The sequence below is a fragment of the Lipophrys pholis genome, assembly GCF_963383615.2.
Source record: "Lipophrys pholis genome assembly, chromosome: 8".
In the NCBI taxonomy this organism is placed as follows: Eukaryota; Metazoa; Chordata; class Actinopteri; order Blenniiformes; family Blenniidae; genus Lipophrys; species Lipophrys pholis.
The window spans coordinates 19349146-19370172 of NC_137630.1; the positions used below are offsets into that span (position 1 = coordinate 19349146).

Consider the following 21027-nt stretch of genomic DNA (forward strand, 5'->3'; position numbering starts at 1 on the left):
CATCACAGTTATTTCAACAATGGCTTCTACTGAGTCCGTTTGCTGGCTATGGTTACATGCAGGAGGCTGTGTGTGTGTAAGAGAGAGAGAGAGAGAGAGAGAGAGAGAGAGAGAGAGAGAGAAGATCTTAGTTCTTAGTTAAGACTGCTACATCTAATTGGTCACAATTTAAATTTGGCTCTCACGATGAATTTAAATCTGGCCACATTCACCCAATCCTACACAAACACACATGTGTGTGTGTGTGTGTGTGTGTGTGTGTGTGTGTGTGTGTGTGTGTGTGTGTGTGTGTGTGTGTGTGTGCTCGACCTCCATTGAGAGCTACTTGGGGTTCAGTGTCTTGCTCAAGGTCACTTGCCAAAGTGGGATGAAGTATCGAATAACCAATGTTGCATTCGCTGCATCATAGCACCAATTGTTAAATCGGGCATTATCAAATTCCCTAAACTCTTACACTGCAGCTGGTTTCACATCGTGCTCACGCTCGCCTTTTTACCACTAAAACATAAAGCATTACGCAGCAGAGTTTTCTTAACTTCACTGACATTCATGTGAGGTAAGCTTTAATGCATAATTGTGGTGGTATCTGTACCAGACGAGAGACTCAGCAATACATACTGTGCATGAGTCACAACAAGTCGTAATAATTAAAAATTGAAGACAGGAGAAACGATCTGATGTGAGGAGCAGACCTTTTCAATACTTGACAGTCATTGTTTTGAGGATTTATTTTTGTCTTTAGTTCTTACTGTTTTTCTTTCTTATTTTTTTTAAATTATATGCTATCAGAAGTTGTTGGAAAATTGACTCTACAGCTTCCCCAACTGAACATCGTTAGCAGTGAAATCTAATGAGGGATTGTTTTATTCAAATCAAACCTATATACTCTGTTAGAGTAACAGATGATTAATCTATCAACAGGCCTTTTTTTTTTTTTTTTTTAACACTCCCAAGTACAAACTGAGTAGACAACATAAATATGTACCCGTGACCTTTTCCTCACCACTGCTGCGGATGCATGTGTAGATTTGTTTGAATATGTCTGAGTGTGTTGTAAATGCTGCAAACATGGTCTGTGTGTGAGAGTCGGCCTGCCTTGATCAGACACTGGAAAGCTTTGGAGAAGTTTCTTACTCATGCAGCTCACTGAAAAACACACCGCGTAAGACGTTTCACTTCTCGTTGCTAAGTCTTCAACAGAAATGAAGTATTCTTTGTTCTAAGAAGAGTCACTACATGGAAGGCTACAGCTTGTCAGGAGTCCTTTTCAAATCTGCACGGTGGCGACATTGTGTGCATTGAGCAGAGAAATGATGGCGACCACCTGGGCACTACGGGAGATTGATCATAGTCTATGACACACCAAAACACCAAAATATGTCACAGAAGAACAACAGTGAAATGTGGTGAGGAGTACATAAAAAGCACACATGATAAAGCAAAAGAAATAAATATCTGTTGCTCTTTTATCGGCAAGTCGTGCCGTCAGACGTAACAGGAAGATGTTCCTTGTTTTAAGGAAACGATGGCACAAATGTGGAGGCGTCCACAATGCTGCATACTTCTGTTACTGTGCACTTTTATTGTTTATGCCACTTTTTTCCCCCAAAAATGTCTTGCGCACGCAAAATCGTTCATCAAGCACCGACCTCTTGAAATGACATGCCAGGACACTGATGATCGGAAACCGAGACACTCATGAGTCTGATAAACAAACCGTGCCAGGAGCAGAATCTAAACAATTTGCCGCAATTGCTTTATTACTCAGTGTTTGCCCTAGGTGTCATGTTACTGGGATCTTCAGTGCCATAAAAGCCTTCCCCACAGCTCAGCCCTGTGTTTGTGTGTGTGTGTGTGTTTGCTCTGGCAGAGACTCCCTTGTGACTGGTTATATTGGACATGCTCAAACAAAGCCAAACACACAACAGGAGCCGCAAGCAATTGGGCCTGCCATAGTGCATAACTCGTCTCGAACACCCTCTGCTTCCCCCTTTGCCATCCACCAGGATTTTCCTCCTCCACCGCACAATTCAAGCTACCATCCACGGCACACACTAACAAGTCAGGCCCCACAACATTTGCGCTGGTATCCTGCGTGGCATCAGTGGTATTAATACTGTTTGTGTAAATGTCATCTTGAGCATTACATGCTAACCTCAGTGGGTAGAACATTGCTGACTGGCACGAGAAGGCTTGTAATGCTAGCAGGAAGCGTAATCCCTTGGATTAATACACATTAGGATGGTTTTAACGTGAGGCTGGGTGGGCCCTGTGTCTCCATTTCATCCTGTCATGTGTCTCTATACACATTGTTATTATATGCCTTCAGCGTCTCGACTGTCCTGATGTTTGATGTAATTTCAAACAATCAATTTATGCATTTCTCATTCTGCGCAGTAGGTGATTAAGACATATTATCATGTCAGAGCAGAACCAGCCATCAACTGATGGACCTTCAGTTTGAATTAGATCCTCTGGAGTCTGAGATCTCACTGCCTGTAGCTTGGAGAGGAGACACCGTGAAGATCTGTTTCAAATCAATGTAAGAAAAATGGGTAAACTCAATCTGGGTCAAGATTTCTAGTCAGTCTTTGTCATTCTGTCTCCCTCTAGCTGTTTACGTGTCTTTTTGGCCTTTTGTCACTAAATACCTCATGAGAGAGAGAGAGAGAGAGAGAGAGAGATACACCAACTTCTGTAAAAACTGCATGAGTTGTTGAGAATATGATCGTTCCCATTGTGTCTTCACAAACATTCCTGAACAGATTTCATGTCAATGAGTAACAAGACCTTAACATTTTCCCAACTTGCAATGAAAGAAAAAATGAAAGAAACACAGAAGGATTAAATCATTTTGGACCAAGGCACAACAATACACGTGTGTGAGTACACAAGGCCTCAGTAATTGTGAGCAATGACATCGTCCTTGACTATGCACTCACATCAAATGCACATTAATTTCTGAGTTCATCAGAGGACTTCATACCTCGCTGTGTTTGTCCTACGTGTGCAAACCTTTTGTAGTGGCGAGCGTAGCTCTCCTGTTACACACACATGTTCTTTATGGGCTGGCTAATGGAGCTGAGTTCTTCCTGTCTGTGTGATGTGGTTTACTGTTGTTTGATGTGCTCAGGAATCCTGCATAGGAGAGCACCCCGAGCCGATCTTATCACATAAAAGCTCTTGCAATGGAAGAAGACACTCAACTCTCTTTTTTAACTTAATAGGGATCTGTGTCCCTATAAGGCTGTGTGTGCATGTGCAACGGTTTTGTGTGCGTGTGTGAGTGGCTTTAGCGCTCTTGTGCACGTGTGCGCCATTTCCTTAATTCAATCGAGTGTGTAACCCTAGGCCAAACACACACATTTGATTTCAGTGAATGCTGAACCCAGAGACCTGTGGCTAAAAGGGATCAGAGACACATCAGATACGTCAGTGCACGTTACTGTGAGTGTCTGCACAGACAGAGGGAAAGGAAGCATGAAAATCACAAGAGAAAATAAGCGTTTGTTATTCTTCTTTTGATTCCGCATTGAAACTACATGGTGTGTGACAAGTCTGTGTGTTTAAGACGCACGCTCTTTAAGGGCACCTGCTCGGATAGTGTTAGTCTGTATTGTGCTTTTCAAAACTTTGAAGGGTGATTTCGTGTCAGGCTTTGCTTTCTTTTCATACAGACCTATGAGCAGTCTGACCATATTTTAGATTGACATGCAATATGTAATTATTGGGTATAAAGGCTCAAGTTAAACTCCTCTCATATCTCTCATCAGGCATGCTTTATTAACTTCCTTAAAAAAAACAAAAATCCCAAAATAAAGACTAATGTATTATTAAAAAAAAAAAGCAGTAGAGTTGAGCATGAGGGTTGAACCCAGTTTACCAATGCAAACAGTTTTTCCTTTGCTCTTGACTTCTTGACTCGTCTGAAGAAACGAGACACCATCACGATGCCTCCACCAGAAGATGTTACTCTATCGGTGCAGCAATCAAGGAAGCAGTCTACACTCCAAGGACTGTAGGCAGAGTCTGGACTCATCACTGAACATAACATTCCTGCACATTTCTCAGGTCCAGGTTCAATCATCCAGTCCACCAAACTACACCAAACAAGAGTCAACAGCAGCAAAGTAGACGGAAAGAAAAGAGACTGTACTTTCCAGGTTATTGCTTCCAAACGTTAGAATGGTCTTCCAATGGAGCCAAGGAATGTGGACTCAGAAGACATTGTTAAAAAGCCCTTTTAGTCTTTTAGTGTATGTTTGTTTTTAAAGTATAATTTCTGTACTTATCCAGTTCCTGTAAACCACTTTGTGGTATCAGTGAATGTTCATTCATTCATTTATTGAAAAGCTGTTGGCGGAAAAGACTTCAAAATTTGTCACCAACAATCTTCTATTCTATTCTATAAATGCATGTTCCGGACAAGTGTTTCACCATTTTTAAGGGAATAATCAGGCTTTCGAATGGTATAGCATTAATTGCCAAGAAGCAATGTTACAGCATATGAATAATCTAAAAACAGAATGTCCTTATTTCTTGTGTGCAGTTTGCTTTCTGTCATCATCATTGCACAGAAACAGCCCTCGTGAAAGTCACCAATGCAATACTTCTCTGGTCACACATTAGTCAAATAAAATCTTTCACATCTCTGCCATCTCCCCTCTTCCGGTGTCCCCCAGGGCTCTGTTCTAGGTCCCATCCTCTTCACTGTCTATATTCTCCCCCTTAGCTGCATTTTCCAAGAATATAATACAGCTGCAATGCTATGTGGATGACACCCAGCTCTCCCTTTCAACCAACATTCAGACAGAGAATGCTCCCGATAAATCGAAGCATGCACACACCTTAATAGAAACTACATGTACATTTCCACACCAAAACCAAATCAGTTCATTTTAATTGACCTTGGAATTAGTGATGCGATTAAACTCACTGTTGTCGTTCGTGTCTCACAAAGTTGAATATAAGCAATGGTCTAACTGTCTGAAATCTGCTTTTCAGAGTTGTCTCTATGTTCCTACTTTCACATTCAGGTGTATTTTTGTGAAATCGGACCATTTCCACCTCTTCCCACGAACGCACCTTGACTCAGTCGTCGGGATCTCAGGATCAGAAATGTCCCGCTGTAAGTCACAATAACAACAAATTCAAAGGAAAGTGTTGCATTAGAACGAAAAATGCAAGTTCGCTTACCTTTCTGCTGCTGTTTGTATTTCAACAGTTCATTTAAGCTGTTTTGTGGCTGCCTCTTTTATTCCTAATTAGCTCATAAATCTGTTTTTTAATGGACCAGTAACGTCTGGATTACAGGGAATCTTCCACTGACAAATTAATCCAACTTGAGCTAACCACATCAAGTGAACAGGCTGATGAAAGTGATTACACTTTCCCAGAGACGTTGTGACAGCTCAATGAAAATGTCAAAGCGACATGGAAGAAATATGGTTGTGCACCCACACATTCTGTAACACTTGAAAAAGGCATTTAAAACTCAGCCAAGAGTTCCCTTTACAAGTGATTAGCTCTTTTGTTTATACACAGGGACATTTATTAAAAAAAAATTTCAATAAAGGTACTTGCTCAACACTGGCCATGGTCTTGTTCAGGCATGACGGATGATGTCGAAATGAGAAAACGTCTTCAAGAATTTTCTGCTCTTTACTTAAAATGACACCTGACCAAAACACAAAAGACTCTCATAATACTCTGTGTTTCATCTGCAGACCTGACAATCATGCCATTGTCTCTGCTCTTAGTCCTTCCAGCTCGTCTAGTCTCTGCAGGCCTCCTGTGCTGTTTGCTTAGTGGTGACCAGTCCTGTTTCCACGCAGTCTATCCGCCCACATTCAGACCTCCTCCGTCTTACTGATGAAGTTTTAAAGACGAAGAACTTTACAGATTAAACTGCGGTTCCCGTCCTGAATAGAAGTGATGCTTACGTCGATTAAACTGTTTCACTTGTGTTTGTGTGTTTTTTCCACTTTGTTTCTTTTCTGGCCGGTTCTTCTTTGTACTTTGTTTTCTTGGACACAAACTCCGATATTGTAAAAGTGAGGCAAACGTTTTATGGCAGAGTTGTGAAAGTTAACTGTGTCTGTGATGCTTGTGAATGGTTATTTCTCACCACAAACAAATTAGGCAAATGCAGTTTTGTTTTTTATTAGATTGAAAGTTTAGTGGTGAGCTTAACTCCAATGACCTTCTTATTTTTACCCTCATCTTTTTCCATACTTCTCATTTCATTTCCTACCCTCTGATTTCTCTCTCTCTCTCTCCCTTTCACTGCCCTCCTGCCTAGACCTAAACTCTAGATACCCACTGGCCTAAAGGGAAGAGTTGTGTTTCCAATATGTCTCCATTTAGCAGAGACCAAAAGAACAAGAGCAGGGCCAGAACAAGGGCAGGAAAACCCATCACATAGCCACTGGCACAGTCTGCTTATCTTCCACTGCTAATAGCTCTCATAGCTCTGCTCACATAAAACGCACACACACACACACACACACACACACACACGCACGCACGCACGCACGCACGCACGCACGCACGCACGCACGCACGCACGCGCACACACACACACACACAATTCATGTATTTACATGTTGTCCTTTTCACAGAAAACATATTCGATGCACATCAACACAGATACACAAGCGCATCCAAACTTGCTTGGGCTGTTTCCTACCTCTGCCGAGAAGTGCATAATGATAATTACAGTTTGGGTCTGCATCCCTGAATTAACCAGATCACACACACACACACACACACACACACACACACACACACACACACACACACACACACACACACACACACACACACACACACACACACACACACACACACACACACACACACACACACACACACACACACACACACACACACACACACACACACAGACAAACCAGAAGTATTAGGGGCTGCTGTGGTGTTCGCTGACTGGTGTGTCGTGGCCCAGTGTTGGGAAATGGTCCATTCAGCCATTGTTCTCTATGAAAACCTCCTGAGAGTCATCTTAGTGAGACTGAAAGATCTGCAGGACCAATAAAAAAAAAAAACTCTTGTGAATCCAACAAAGAACCAGAAAGACAAGGCACTTTAAAAAAAAAAAAAAAAGTGATTTAACAATATGTTCTGAGTGAGGAAAAACTCAGTACAATTGTAGATGGTAACACTGCTCCTCCAAAAGGTCCCAAAATTATAGCTTGTAGTGTTGTTCATGGCTTCTAAAGGGTGAGAAAGATGTAGTCGCATGCTGATGAAGACTGAAATATACTGTACTTCTTCAGACAAACATCATCTGGAGAAGCCACAGCGGATAAAAACAGAAGTTGGAGCTCAGGTGTGTGTGTGAGAGTGCCAACCCCATAAGGCCCTTGAGGTGTTTACAGTGTGTGAATGTATGCCAGTATGCCCCATTGACTCACTTGTGTGGGTATACCAGCATTTCATGCGCCCATAATGGTAAACCATGAGGGCATTTCACTTAGCCACTATTTTAATGGCTGTTTTATGACACAGAACATCCAACAACATATTACATGCAGCTGCATTTTGAAGCAGCCCATCCCACGTCTCTCTCAAATCACACCCTGCACACTCTCTTTGCACTTTCGGTTAACCTCTTTTCTTTCCATTGCTACAGGCATCAGTGAAATCATATGCTTATTTGCGTATCTTGTAGATTTTGAAGTCAGATTAGCGTAATGACCACGAGAGCAGAGCAGTACTGCTCTCAACCAGGCTTCCTTGTCTTCATTCCTGCTGCGACCCCAAGGGCAGGACGGTCATTTAGCAGGCCATCACCAGTCACCTCTGGGTGCTGTGTGTCCTGGGCTGCCTCTTTATAGCCGAATGGCCCACCTAATCAATTGCCTAGTCTTGCACAGAGTTAACCCCACGCACACGCAGACATGCAATCAATTAGTCTCCAGATTTATACAGCCGGCTAAAGTTGGGGTTGTAAGTCTCCCCGAGGCCAATCAGAGTAGGCTTTCCCGAGAGTTGTACCTCTACGACAAGCCAAATGACACTAATGAGCTTTGTGTGTGCGCGCGTGTGTTCACGTGCATGCTTGTGTGTGTTTGAGTGTGTGTTTGCGACTGACACTAATTAGCAGAGGTAGTGTGGCTACTTCCTCGGCACCATTTCCTGTGATAGTAATTATTAGGTATGTGTGATAAATTCCAGGCCTTCTTCCACCCATCCAGAGATAGAACAAGGGAACAACAGACAAAGAGAGGCGGGTGAGCGTTTGATTCTCAGAGGAAGCGAGGGCATTGGTGCTAAAAGAGTGATGATGTAAAAGACAGATGAAACAATGAAGGAAGTATTTTATGAGAGCGGACAGCTCAGTACAATTTTCCACACACAACATTTTCCTAGTGCCTCCTTTGTATTGTTTCTCACTGCATTCCATTGTTTCAGCGTGTCACAGTCACTCCATATTTACTGTCACTCATCAGATTAAGACAAAACAATTGTTCTGTCCCTGGCTATTAGCTTAACAAAACACACGTACTGTATGTGCCGTCTTGTCCCTGGAGTGTGAACAGTTCTTGTAGTTTAACATCAACTTCATGAATAGGCCACTCAATGACCTGCCCTGGTCTCTCCATAGCTCACAAATCTCTACTATAGTTCTCATACTGCAGGCAAGCGGTGTGTGTATGTGGGCGTGTGTGTGTGTGTGTGTGTGTGTGTGTGTGTGTGTGTGTGTGTGTGTGTGTGTGTGTGTGTGTGTGTGTGTGTGTGTGTGTGTGTGTGTGTGTGTGTGTGTGTGTGTGTGTGTGTGTGTGTGTACATCTGTGTGACAGTGTAACCAAACTTCAGTCAATGCAAGAGTCCCAATTCATATTTACGGGCCGGGTCAACACTTGCCAAGCATACTATGTGGATATAAGTACCAATAAAATATTAATAAGCAGTGACAAAAAAAAATAACCATAATTGATGCTAGAGCAGCCAAACCCTGAGTAAAGTGAGTTGAAGCCATGGTGGCTAGTGATGGGAGCCCGGGAGGAAAACATGGGCTGGAAAAGAAAAAATCAGGTCCAAAAAGTTTGAATCAAATTTAGCACTCAATTTTCAGCTGCACTAACTTGACAACACAGTATCCAATTCAGAAATTGAACCTAATAGGGAGACTTCCCACACGTATTTGTTACCTCCCTCCTTGAAGCTTTTTTCTGTGGGACCCCAGCAGAAGGCTCTCATTACTATACTGTACCGAACAAGGACTTGAAAGCAAGGATTTCTATTTGATGAAGTCCTCCATTGACAAAACCTCAAAGGAGGAGGAGGAGGAGGAGGAGGAGGAGGAGGAGGAGGAGGAGGAGGAAGGTGGAGCCTGCTTGGACGTTGACATAATAACACACCTATAGGCTCGACAGCTGACACACACGTCGAAGGTAAACAAGGGTGTCAGAGGGCATGGGAGCACAGACAGAGATGATGAATGGCCCAAAGTTCCCACGAGGCGACACACACACAAACTCGGTCAGAGAGAGGAAGGTGATGTGTGGTCAGGCCCCTCCTCATCACTTCAATACAGAGAATCCTATTCACATGCCGCCCGGACCCTCTATGTCTCATCATTACCAAACACAACAATTGTAATGTGACCTCATGAAGTGCTTTGGCTCTTGGCTTTGGGGGAAGCATCGCTACATCACAGCCAGTCCCAGTTTTATGACTCAAACCCGAAAATATGGATATGAAAACACACCTTTTAAGTGTTAATGTGATTTAATGAGTGTGTCCAGGTTTTATGCTCGTGTGTGTTACAGGCCGTACAGCTGGTCTCGCTGTGTTTGGTGACTGTAACCATGGCTCTGGCGCTATGTAGACAGGATGTCTATGTTGGGGATTTGAAAGTCATAATGTCGGTTCTGCTCAAGGATCCATTCTGCCTGTGAGTTAAAGTAACGAGCCAGCAGACGGATACATGGACACATCCTGAGCAGAGCTCGCTTCGGGGCTGTAGTTTAAGGGTTTATGACATTTCCAACCATGTAGAAGAGTTTGTTTGCCTTTGGTGACAGTGTTGAGTGACTTTGCTTGGTAATACCAAGAACTTTTTTTTTTTCTCTTTTAAAAATGGTTTTGCAAAAATTTAAAGTCTGACCGAGCAACTGTTAAAAAAAAACAACAACTGTGCGTTCGAGTGGTTATGTTTTCTGGGTGAACGTTTATGAAGATGTTATGTACAAAGTTTTGTTAAAGACATAAAAAGCAGGTAACATTTAATAAAAGAACCGTATATTTACATTCCTGTACTTCAAAACTGTTAAATTGTCAAAGGTTGACATTGTCCCTGTTTCCAGCCACACAGTGGGCCGGTAAATTAGTGCCATAATGATCTCTAAATTTAAATTTCAAACTTTTTCTTTGTTGTGGTGCAGATTATATGTTATGACAATGTCTATTTTCACAAAAACCAATTACGACCAACAATAACTGCAATCGCAACATGAAACCTTCTGGTGTAAAATACAGTGAAATGTTAAAAAAATAAATAAAATTGAACTGCTGCATTATGCATATGTTTACATATTCATCCTGACGGTATGGCTTTGAAGCTCATGCTAGTTTTCATGGCAGCATCATCGATGTCTCAGCCAGGGTCTCAGTGTTGTGTTTTTCTCCACGACTATAAAGAGATGTGTTGAAAAATGTAATGTTTTCTTTGGAATTTTTACAATTTGCTTGGCAGTTTAGTTGTGTTTGACAACTCTGTTAGAGAGGGATTTGATGAAGAAGCAAAAAATAAATGAAAAAGCATAATTCTGCAAAAGAGGTGTGATAGGTTTTGTAACATGCTGCAACAAGCGGCATGAGGAACATTGGAAAACAAGTTAACATACAGTACCTGATGACTATAAGACTTCAGCTACGCTCCCGGTGTGAAAGGAATAAGCTGATAAATAAAAAGGCTCCTGGAATCTGCATTGTGACTTACTCTTTGAGCAGAAAACATAATGTGAGATTAAAAGCAACAGCAGAAAAACCTGAAGGCAAATCCAGACGGATTTCCTCTATGATATTTGTTCTGATAAGTCCTTCAACCCGTCAACAACTTGCAGGAACAGTGATTTAAAAACGCTTCATAGAAAAGCGGCTTTAATCGCTCTGATGTTTGCGGTGCGATGGTGCAGGAAAGTCAAATTGTATTTTAACGAGGGCACAAAGCATTTTACTTAATGAAACCCCGATCATAGTCCATAAACATCCTCATGTCGTTATGCTCAGAAGACATTGAAACACGATGACCTCCCAGCCCTGTTTGGACCAAAACGCTAAAAGCATGCGTTAATGCAAGCCAAACTATTTTCAATAGATTAGTTAATTAGTTTGATTACCAGATAGGTTAGGACCTCAACAACATTAAAGACAGTAAAAAGTCCCGAATATCTTAAAATGTGCGCATCAACATGAGTCCGTAAACAAGCCTGCGTTCAACATGACGTGCAAACTACTGTAGGAAGTCTCCATTTGTTCCTCGTTAGAAAACCATCTTTTTAAGAAGTTGGAGGATCATCAGACCACAGATCGTATTTACGGCATTTAAGCAGAAGCAGATTCAATAATCCCGTTTACGTTGGGACTGGGGAACTGAGAGAGTAACAATGCAAACATGTTTTGGAATTTTAGGATATTTTTCATACAGTGTAATTAAAAAAAAAAAAAAGAAGATATACAGGCTTCTCCACCTGAGTCAAAATTAAGCATTTTATTTTATATTCTATTTATATTGTATTATTGACAGGTGTATAATAAGTTGACCATGTTTGATGACCAAAAAGAGGACACTTGGCTCAACCTTGGACTGATAGCCTACTCAAAGTTTCCCACCTGGGCTTAAATTCAGCATTTTTATTATATTATTAAATGTTCAATTAAAACTGATTTTTTTTTTTTTTTTAATATATATATATTTTGGGATTCTAATTAAACCTTTACAGGCAGGTTGTTCCAGTCTGGGTGAATGGAAGAGTGTTTTCCTCATTCACTATACTGCCTTTAAGGTACAAAGAGAAAGAGAAAAGAGTGATGTTGTGCCCCTTCCCACTCTTCACTGCTCCACTCCATCTTCTATCAGTTTTTTCCTCCACTACTCCCTCCATCTTTTTCCTCCCTAACTCCATCCATCACCCTGCTATCAATCACTGCTTCGCTCTATCATCCTTTTTTTTTTTTCCGTCATTTACCGTTTCCTCCCTGGCTCTCCACCACAGTCTCTCTTTTTGTCCTCTCTACTATACTACATGCCGACACGATTTTCCTTTTCTGTATTTCCATTTTGTAAACTCACACTTTTTTTTTCTTTGTGTGTCTGCTGCAAAGCTGCCGGTACCTTTTCTTTGCACTATCGTCACTTTCCATCCCTAAAAGGTAAACAAAGATAATATCTCCAACATTCCCAGTGTCTACAGCAGGATCAGGTTCAGTAAGCCGCTGCAGTGTTGTGGCATGTAGTATTATCCAGTCTCGACTATGGAAACATCTCAATGACTAGCTATTCAAAATGTCCAAACACATAATTTCTCTATTGTGCACCTACACCCCGTTACCCTCCAGTCATTTAATGACAAGCTCCTCTGGAGGCCATCTGTGTGTGTGTGTGTGTGTGTGTGTGTGTGTGTGTGTGTGTGTGTGTGTGTGTGTGTGTGTGTGTGTGTGTGTGTGTGTGTGTGTGTGTGTGTGTGTTAATATTAATGCTGTACAGTTTGGTGGAAACATAATCTGGTGTGGGTTGATAGAGGAGACCCGCACTACTCCTTATGCATCAAGCATTCAGCTCTATATCTTAAAAAAACACATCACACACACACACGCCTACATACAGACACAGACACAGACACACACACACACACACACCAATGAACACACAAATACACATGACAACCAAGGAAACCCAGAAATGAGAGGATATTGAAAATAATTTTCCCCCTCTTGTCTCTTTCATTAACAGTGTTGAAAAGCCAAGAGATCTGTCCCTCCCTCCTCCACATGCACGTGCACACACGCGCACGCACACGCACACAAACACACACACACACACACACGCACGCACGCAAGCACGCACACACACACACAAAGAAAGCTCCCCCGTCCACTCGGGAACGTTCCTCACATGGTTTGCTTCAGCTGGTCTTCTTGACAAATGCCACATTACAGCGGAGAGAAGGAGAAACTTGGCATGAAATCAAACTTCTCTCATGATTTCTAAGATTTGAAATACTTCACTTTGCGTAGCCCCTCCATTGTACCCCCTCCCGCCTCTCATTCTCTCTCCTACTGTCGCATATTATTCCTGCGTTCACTCTCACCCTTCCTCTCTGGCTCTTTTTCTCTGTCTCCCTTGTTACCTCTCTTTCTCTGCCCTATCTTTCCTGTTTAGTTTCCCCTGTGCTAACTTGGACCAGAGCTGTGCTGAGGGAATATGGCCCCTTTTAAGCATGAAGCCACAGTTTGTGTAACTATATGCATGTCCGCAGACGTGAGTGATTATATGTGAGTTCCACTGAGGTTGTGTGTAGGTTCTGCATGCGTATCTTTTGCGGCTTGTTCAGATGTATGTCAGTCTCACGAAGCTTTGCCCCTCGCAATTCAACAGTCCTTTAATCCTCATCATCAGTGACCCCAAACCCATGCCTCCAACAACTTCTTGCACACACAAGCACGCACACACACACACACACACACACACACACACACACACACACACACACACACACACACACACACACACACACACACACACGTTCGCACACAAAATCCGATGCACAACAGACCACACACACACTTGCGCCCTCTCTGCCCCCTCCTTTAGGTCCTACTAGTCAAAAGCCTTTAAAGTCAAGAATCTCTTCTACTTTTGTTGCTGTTTATGTCAGTGAACCATCACACTAACCTTGGTGCACATACATCCTACTAATGGTGAAATAATACTAATGTAAACCCAGTGCCAGTAAAGCACAAAACCATCATTGACATGTTGGGTCACTGAGCCTTTTTGCAATTTCACATCCATACCTAGATTGTTTTCTCCATCACATGTAAGACATTTCCTCTGATAAGTATTCCTAGTCATGCCCACATGAAAGGAATTGAAACCGAAAGAAGATGTTGCAAGAACAGTGTGTTTGTATGTGGAGATGGAGAAGCAAACGGCACTCTTCTGTCAGTCCCCAGTGAAACTGCACTCCCACACACACACACACACACGCACACACGCACACATGCACACACACACACACCACACACACACAGTGCAGGCAAACACGCAACTATGTGCAAATTCTTTCAGCGTTAGTGTGATCAGAGGGACTCGTGAGGCGTAATGGATTTTAAAAGTTGTGTTTTCAATACATATGTGCCAGTCTTCCCTTTTGTACTGCAGTGAGTGGCTGACATTAAAGGCATTTCGATACGGCACATGACAACCAGATATGTGGTTCCATGCTCCTTCAATCAGAGCACTCAAAGCAAACGCACATGGAGCCGATCCACTGACAGATCACTGAACCCACACACACACACACACACACACACACACACACACACACACACACACACACACACACACACACACACACACACACACACACACACACACACACACACACACACACACACACACACACACACACACACACACACACACACACACACTCACACACTATCGCAGACAACGGTCCTGCACTAATTTTTCTCTCTTAGTTTCCTCTTACTCTTACTCTGAGTCACCAAAAAAATAAAAAAGAGGTGGACACATTTTTTTCCGGATTTTCTGTTTGAGGCTGTGCCACCTGTCCTCAATAAATGTAACTTTTTAAAAGGCAGCTCCAGACAACGGCTGATCCTGCTTCAAGTCACACCTCAGTGCTGATGTCTGTATAACACTTATGCACCGATGCACATGTGAGCAGGTGAATGGAAAAAATGGTTTTTATGCTGTATAGAGACAATAAAGCTGTGCTGGACAATTGAAACCAGTAAAGCACTAAGGAAGGGAGCGAGTGCCACTGTCAGGGAATGTAATAATTGATCATGTATTTTATAGCCTGTCAGTCATGACCACAGACACTTTTTTTCAGCTTATCCTGCACCACATCACATCATCACACGTTATTTACATTAGTGGGGCAGCGGCCCTATTTTCACTGTTCAGAGGAATGCAGGCCTGTGAGTACACAAGATAAAGGATGTGGTTACAGACTAGACTATTAGACTTGATGAATGGAGTTAGGGTAAGTTGATATGTGAATGATGTAAAGCTTTACCCTCAATGCTCCCTTTAGAAAAAAAAACACCTAGATAATTCATTGTAATCCATGACAAGTGTTATGTAATAAATGCTCTTTGAGGGTTTTAGTTTTTGTGTGTTGATATTGAACTGGGTAGGACAAAAAAAAAATGCATTTAAAGACAATAATCAATAGGATGTAATCCAGCATGGCATGGCATTTAACAGAAAACATAAACATATAGCAAACCATTCAATAAAAACTGAACACGAGAGCTACTAGATGTTACAGGAAGGTTGTTTTCATGCTGTGTCCTCTGGATATATGATCTAGCTGAATGTGAATGCTACATCTGATTTGTGAAACTTCCCCATTTCATGCAACAAGCCAGAACTTTGGCTGCCTAGTTCACGAAATGGGCAGTTTCACAGTTTGGGTGTAACATAAACAGGTGGATGAGTATGAAACTAACTTCATCTCCAAAATCTCCTCCAGCTGTTTGCGTCTCTCCTGGCGCAGATTGTTGAGGTGGCCGTCTCTCTCGTGCAGGGACTGCTGAGTCGAGGACAGACGCAGTTTGGTGGCGTCCAGCTCCTGGCGCGTCTTCTCCAAAGCCCCCATCAGCTCCTCCAACTATTTCCAGGACAAACATAGAAAAATGGGTGTAAACAATCTAGTGTAGCGCCCGACAATGCTTTCTTCCTAGATGTTTAAGATATGTGTCCATTACGAATTCATAAATGCAGTGTGCGATATTTATTCTGCCATCAGGCTTATGCATACACACACTCACACACAATCATGTTGTTATGGATGTAGGGAAGTGATCAGAAACAAAACGCACATCGGCTGCATGCTCGTGCTTACGAGCATGTACAAGAGTCTGTTGCGTGAGACTGCTGAGAGATGACATCACAACCTAAGCAGGGAAAACCAATGGGCGGTTGACTTCTCGGGGTGGGTGAAATTACTGAGGTTCATAAGGTTAGTTGAATGATATGTCCACTGACCCTTGCACTGGAAATAAGAGTTCCCTCTTCCACCTTTCAGCACTTATTTTACCCCACTTCTTAAGTGTGGTTCTACTTTAAAGCAGTTGAGAGTAATGCTCATCTCCTTCCTCTACACACACACACACACACACACACACACACACACACACACACACACACACACACACACACACACACACACACACACACACACACACACACACACACACACACACACACACACACACACACACACACACACACACACACACACACACCCACCCTCCGGCCATACAAGCCCTTGTGCCCAACCTGAGAGTCTGACAGACAGGATGTAACCGCAGGGCACCATTATCCTCAAACCGGAAGTGTCTAATTGCCCCACAACAAGTACTTCACAAGAGGATGCGGTGCTCGAAGGGCTTGTTCAGACGTCATGAAGAGAGAAACCACAACAATGTGACTACATCTCTGCGCAGCTATGATGATTCACAGATTCATGATATAAGATAGCCAAAACCAGAAGAAACAAAGGGAAAGAAGAAAAAAAGAAGAAGGAAGGCACAAAAGAAAATGGAGAAGAAGAGTATAGGGAGAACGCGCAGTATGGGGTAGGAGCTGAAAAAAAGCCAGGGGCCTCTTTTATGAAGGAGCCAAATCGTTCACACATTTCCAGGACTCTCGCCATCTCCTCCAGTTTTCCAGGTGTGCTTCACAGATGTCCGATAAAGTGCTCACTGACTGACTGTCACATATGGAATAAGGAAGGAAATGGAGACGGCAGAGTAAGTGAGAATAACTGAAATTCTCATTGGTAGCAGAGCAGCGACCATTAGCCCCGACTTCCTGGCAATGTAACAAAGCACTGTTTTCACTGAAATGCCCCTTCCAACAACAACTGACCCCAAGTTTGTTTCCAGCAGTCAATACACTTGTGATCAAGACAGCCAACTGTCCAACATCACACCATGGTAATGTTTGACGTCTTATTCACAGCTCAAGCCATTTTCTTTTTCATCTTGAATGCCAAGGGTCACACACACACACAACTCATTCACACCCACCACATGTCTATCAACCCTTACACACCCACTTCCCCCCCTTAAGTTCCTCATTAGTCCACCACCCAGGCTAGCCCTCACTTCACAATCACATCATTAATAAGGAATACAATGCATTTTAGTGAAATTAGGGTCCTAATCAGCTTAGCGGCGAGCCTGTGCGTGCTAATTTAGCTCAACTTCAAGGCAAAGCCCCCCAGCCAGGCTAAGGCTCGCTAAGACTGGCCCAAAGCCCCTTTAGTTGATAAGCTGATTGAGGGCTCAGAGGTAAGGGCCAAATCCCTCTTGTCCATTTGCGTCGTGTTGCTGGTTCAAAGGCCGAGTTCAAACGCCACAGACGGGAAGAGAGGCAAAAAGACGAGGACAGAGACGCAGAGAAAGGGAGAGAGAGCGTGGAGATAATTCCGCGAGACAAGTTAAGAAGGCAGAAGGGATGGAACGAGGCACAGGACAACGAATGGACAGCAGCAATGATTCGTCAAGAAAGACAGGAGACAGAGACGGAGAGAAAGACGCAGGGAATGTGGGTGTGAAATAAAGCGACCCAGGGCATTACCCATGCTCCATTTCAGCAGGTCAGGCTGATGGAAGACTTTCAGCGCATTACACATCATGAGACTGATTACTCTGGGACACAGGGGAGAAGAAAGAGGAAAATCAAGCAGAGAGTGAAGGGGGGGAGTGAGAATGTGAGTTTGGCAGGGTGCTCTGAAACAGTGCCAGGGTCAGGTGATGCTTCAGACGGACCTATACCTCTCTCTTTTCTCCTATGCACACCTATGTAGACTGTGAAGCCAGACGAACAACTTGTGTGGTTACAACACACGGGTTTACAAGTTGTTCCGTAATGACAACTCCTTCTGAGCATCAGCGACTAAAAGGTTGGCAAAATACACACCTTACAATGACTGTAACTCTTTTTGAATCCAGTTCACATGGAGTTCAGTCGCCAGAATGGCTGCATGCTGCCTCAGTATTTTTTCTGTGCATAGGGTCTGGATCAACTTAAAATAAAAGCAAGTTGACAAAAACCTTCGGGGTCAATGAGTGCTAATGTGTCACAAGTCAGGAAAGGATTTTCTTGATTCCTCCACACATGGGTAAACTTGGGTCAAAGCTGAATCATCCACTTCTAAGCGTGCGAAAACTCCCTCAGACATAAATATAGTTTTCGTTCTGACTTCTCAGTGAATCAGAATATTGTTTGATAAACACTGTATCCACACTGAATGTAAGTCAAGCATACAGAGCACAGAAATTGCAAAAAAAAAAAAAGAAGGAAAAAAACAAGCCACAGTTCACATTGGCTCTAGCTGAACTTTTCTAAACTGAGTTTGACCCGTCTGTCCAGCTCTCTCCCCTCTTCATCCTTTCGCTTCTCCTCGGTGGCAGCCGTGTGTTTGAAGCAACACAGCCATTCTGCCACGAAATGTTAGTTCTTGTTTTAACCACTGATTGCTCTCATGTTACTTGTGGCACTCATAAGTAATGCGAGGTCATTCTCATTCAAATGCACGCTCACACCGAGAGGAAACACACTCCCTCGCCCTGTTTCTCTTTCCCACCGCAGACACACCTACACTCACAAACACACATACAAAAAGCGCACACATGTATTTTTCTTTTTTGTCTTTGGTGGGGGGCTTTCAGACCAAACCAGCTGGCAGACAGAAAGACAGACAGACAGACAGACAGACAGACAGATAGTGGGACACTCGGGGTATAAAGGGCAGCCTGCACTCCATCAAGTCTGAAGTCTACAGCTTTGTTAGTAAATTCTGATTATATGCTCATAAACTCACAACATGTCAAACATATGCTTACGTTTTCAAGCACGCCACAGCAAACTTAACAAAAGAAAATGAAAGGAGGCCACTGGAATTTAATGTTGCAGTATTAAATTTCAGTCAAGGAGAAGAAAATAAACAAAAGAATGTTTAGAGAATACAAACTTAGTCTGGAATAAAATGAAATGACAGAGGAGAAGAAGAAGGCACCCAGTAATCGTGATTGTGAATTTGTTGGGCAAGAACAACATATTAAGCAGGTCCGGAGAAAGAAGTCATTGAGAACAATCAGCGTGCAGTTAGACTCTGGGCCACATGGGGGTGCAGTTCAGACCCCCCCCTTTTTTTTTTCTTTTTTTTTTTTTTGTTGGGGTTCCTCTTTCTGCCGGTTGAGCTGATGTGTTTAAACCGGAGTTGGGGGTATCTGTGTGAAAGTGTATGTTGCTGTTGAGTCTTCCACATGTCAGTAAACCTGTCTCTGCGCCTGAACGCGGTCAGCCTCCTCCTGCGCCCACAGAGCCTCCCTGTGAGCGGAGGTGTTCATGCTGTCCCTCAGTGCCCTCTCCAGCTCCATGATCCGCTCAGCCGTCTCCCGTAGGGCATCCTGGGAAGATGAAAGAGGCTGCTGGAGGGTTGGTGAGGGGCGAGAAGAGAGTTAGGAGGAAGAGGTTTGGAAGCGAAGCAGCAAAAAAGTCGGGGAGAAAAGTGTGTTTCTTTAAATGATATTTGCTCCAAAAAGGCATCATCAAATGTGTTAGAGAGAGAAAAAAAAAAAGAAAAAAGATAAAAATAAGTCCATGGAAAGTATAAACAAAGGGAAAAGGACAATCTGCAGTTAGTGAGGAAATGAGAGCTCTCTGAGAAGCAACAGACACAGCCAAAACAGAAGAGAGTGGTAAGTGATGGAGAGGGCTTTTCTAAGTACTATGACCTTTGCTGACATCTGCATGAGAGTGTGAATTAGTGGGTGTGGGTATGCAGAGAGAACTGTGCACGTTTACATGTACAGTTTGTGTGTGGCCTCTGACACCTATGGTGAGAGGAAGAAAATGATCCCTCTCCACACTGGTTGATGGAACTGTGAAAGAAAACACTGGACAGGAATAATAAACCCCCCGATTCTCTCTCTCTCTCTCTCTCTCTCTCTCTCTCTCTCTCTCTCTCTCTCTCTCTCGCTCTCTCTCTCCCTCTCTCTCTCTCTCTGTTTTTTCTCCAGCTTTCACTCTGACTAGCAAAAGCGTTGACTCACTTTCAAGTTCACACGTTCACACTTTGGTGGGAGCGGTGCAGAAGCGCCGCAGTGGCACGGACTTAAAGGAAGCACTTTCGAGTCCAGCTGACATGCTGTTATGACACAAACTAGGGATTCACCTCATAGATCAGACTTGGAAGCAAACTCCTTAACCAGCAGGAAACACCCGATGGATAAATTAAAAACCAGGATCCCTTCAGAAAGCTTCTAAACACTTAGATTGCCAGACTCTGATTTTCCATTAAGAAAAAAAAAAAAAGAAAAGCAACAGCAGATGGTCACAGCTATAAAACCAAACAGTAGCAAGCAGAGCCAATCAAAATGTGCGGTTTGAGCATTGCTTCAACGTCCGAAACTGATGCTTCAAGAAAACAAGGAGGACATACAGTAGTGCGAGCGACACGTGTCAAGAAGATTTGCAAAAGGAAACTGGTGACAAGAAGAAAAAGGGAGAACTTAAATGCGACAGATAGAAATTAAACTGACTGACTGCTCTAAAAGGGATATTTAAAGAGAAAAAAAACAACAGTTTCATGTCGGTGCAAGGGCGTTTTACTTGCTTGGAAACAATAGCATCAGCTTCACACAGAACTGCAATGTGTCTGTGTCTGTGTCTTGTACAGTTATCTTGTTTGACAGGACTCTGAACAGATACATTTCTTTGGTAGAGCAGGCAAA

At 42.9% G+C, this 21027-nt stretch overlaps 1 protein-coding gene across 1 annotated transcript in view; it reads right to left on the bottom strand.

The window, feature by feature from the left end:
• Positions 1 to 21027, bottom strand: part of LOC308112978 (ERC protein 2-like) — a gene marked incomplete at its 5' end in the record, with an annotated part of 146593 nt that overhangs the window by 57391 nt on the left and 68175 nt on the right. The window contains 2 exons of the mRNA XM_080468834.1: positions 15730 to 15890; positions 19570 to 19722. Of these exons, the coding sequence (XP_080324960.1) occupies positions 15730 to 15890; positions 19570 to 19722 (314 nt within the window). The remainder of the gene's footprint in view (positions 1 to 15729; positions 15891 to 19569; positions 19723 to 21027) is intronic.